The sequence below is a fragment of the Anas platyrhynchos genome, chromosome 32 (assembly GCF_047663525.1).
Source record: "Anas platyrhynchos isolate ZD024472 breed Pekin duck chromosome 32, IASCAAS_PekinDuck_T2T, whole genome shotgun sequence".
In the NCBI taxonomy this organism is placed as follows: Eukaryota; Metazoa; Chordata; class Aves; order Anseriformes; family Anatidae; genus Anas; species Anas platyrhynchos.
In genome coordinates this window covers 2,670,874-2,673,157 of record NC_092619.1, presented here as the reverse complement: position 1 = coordinate 2,673,157, position 2,284 = coordinate 2,670,874, and the positions used below count along the sequence as shown (strand labels likewise).

At 48.0% G+C, this 2,284-nt stretch overlaps 1 protein-coding gene across 1 annotated transcript; it reads right to left on the bottom strand.

Moving 5' to 3' along the window:
- Window positions 1-827: 827 nt before the first annotated feature.
- LOC140000456 (olfactory receptor 14A16-like) lies at window positions 828-1,772 on the bottom strand. Its single transcript, XM_072030343.1, has one exon. It carries the CDS (start codon window positions 1,770-1,772, stop codon window positions 828-830), a length of 945 nt encoding a protein of 314 aa, XP_071886444.1.
- Between the last annotated feature and the right edge of the window lie 512 nt (window positions 1,773-2,284).

Genomic DNA, 2,284 nt, shown 5'->3' with positions numbered 1-2,284 from the left:
ACTCTACAGAAGGCTGTAGCAAGGTGGGGATCTGTCTATTCTCTGACATGCCTGGTGATAGGATGAAGGGGAATGGACGAAAGGGGAGGTTTAGGTTGGATGACAGACCCCGGACAGCTGACCCAAACTGGCCAAAGGGGTATTCCATCCCATCTGACGTCATACTAAACAATATATAAGGGTAGCTAGCGGGGGTGGGGGGCAGGCTGCTCGGAGTTAGGCTGGGCATCAATCAGCAGGTGGTGAGCAATTGCATTTTGCATCACTTGTTTCGTACACATTACTAGTAGTAGCACTACTATTATTATTATTATTGTTGTTGTTGTTGTTGTTATTATTATTATTATTATTATTATTATTTTCCTGTCTTAATAACCTGTCTTTATCTCAACCCACAGGCTTCACTTTCCCGTTTCTCCCCTCCTTCATGGAGAGGGAGGAGAAAGGGTGAGCAAAAGGTTATGTGGTGTTTATTTGTTGACTGTGTTAAACCACAACACTCCTCCATGTGGCAGCTGGGTTCTGGGCCCTGAGCCCCTCCTGCATGCTATGGTTGCTCCCCCAGCTCCAGAGCAGGTGGAAGCAAACAGGAGCTGAGACCAATGAAGTTCTCGTGGCTTCTTTTTTATCTGTATCTATAGAAGAGGCCCAATCATAGCTCCAGAGGATGATTGTCTCAAAGTAAAGCACAAAATAACAGGTAGGAGGCTAAGAATAAGCTTCTGTAGATCAAAGCAAGAAATGGAAGAAAACTGCAATAAGAGAAAACAAAGGAGTATTAAAGAAAACAAAAGGTTTTCCTCAGTTTCTGAAATAAAGTAGGAACTTTAAGGCACATTATTGATTTGAAGAAGGATGTATTCCAAGAATTTCCAGACTGCATCCTTGAGCACCTTATTCCTCATGCTGTAGATGAGGGGGTTCACTGCTGGAGGCACCACCGAGTACAGAAGTGACACCATGAGATTTAGAGTTGGGGAGGAGAGTGAGAGGGGTTTCAGGTAGGCAAACATGATGGTACTGAGAAACAGGGAGACCACAGCCAGGTGAGGGAGGCACGTGGAAAAGGCTTTGTGCTGGCCTTGCTCAGAGGGCATCCTCAGCACAGCCTTGAAGATCTGCACATAGGACAGCACAATGAAGACAAAACAAACTAATGCTAAGGAAATACTAAACAGAAGTGTCCAAACTTCCCTGAGGTAGGCATCTGAGCAGGAGAGCTTGAGGATCTGGGGGATTTCACAGAAGAACTGGTCCAGGGCATTACCTTGGCAGAGGGGCAGGGAAAATGTATTGGCCGTGTGCAGCACAGCATTGAGAAAGCCACTGCCCCAGGCAGCTGTTGCCATCTGGGCACAAGCTCTGCTGCCCAGGAGGCTCCCGTAGTGCAGGGGTTTGCAGATGGCAACATAGCGGTCATAGGACATGATGGTGAGAAGATAAAATTCTGCACCAAAAAAGAATAAGAAAAAGAGGACTTGTGCAGCACATCCTTCATAGGAAATGGTCCTGATGTCCCACAGGGAATTGGCCATGGCTTTGGGGACACTAGTAGAGATGGAGCCCAGATCGAGGAGGGCAAGGTTTAGGAGGAAGAAGTACATGGGGGTGTGGAGGTGGTAGTTGCAGGCTACAGCAGTGAGGATGAGACCGTTGCCCAGGAGGGCAGCCAGGTAGATGCCCAGGAAGAGCCTGAAGTGCAGGAGCTGCAGCTGGCGTGTGTCTGCGAATGGCAGGAGGAGGAACTCACTCACAGAGCTGCTGTTGGTCATTCTCTGACTTTGAGAAGGCTGTCTGTTGAAGAGGAGAAGGCAAAACAAAGTTAGAACAGAATTCTCTGAGGAAAACTTAATGCAAGTCTTATAGCACCCCCAAACTGAGCCTCTCTCTTAGCACGAGAACTGTTCTGCAGCTCTCTTGCTTGAGCTGCAGCTAGTGTTGGCTGAGGGAGGCACTGGGAGCAGGGGCTGCTTTGGGCTCTAAAGGAATCCTTCCTACTGTGCAGCACGAGGGAAAAAGGAACATAGGGGAAACCGGTTCAGTCCACCTCTCAGATCATTGAGCTCTGCAGTACTCTTGCAAACATCTCCGACCACAGTGCAAAGCAAAGTAGGATTTTCTTTGCTTTATTTTCTAGTAGTTACCCCTGTAATGATTAGGACTACCATCATGCTCAGGTGTTTCCCTGAGAAGAAACTGGAGGCAGCTGAGAGCAGAGAAGTCCCAGTCCAAATGGAGCTTGGCAGAATCCTCACCTTGTCTCTGGGTGCCGGACCACAAACTC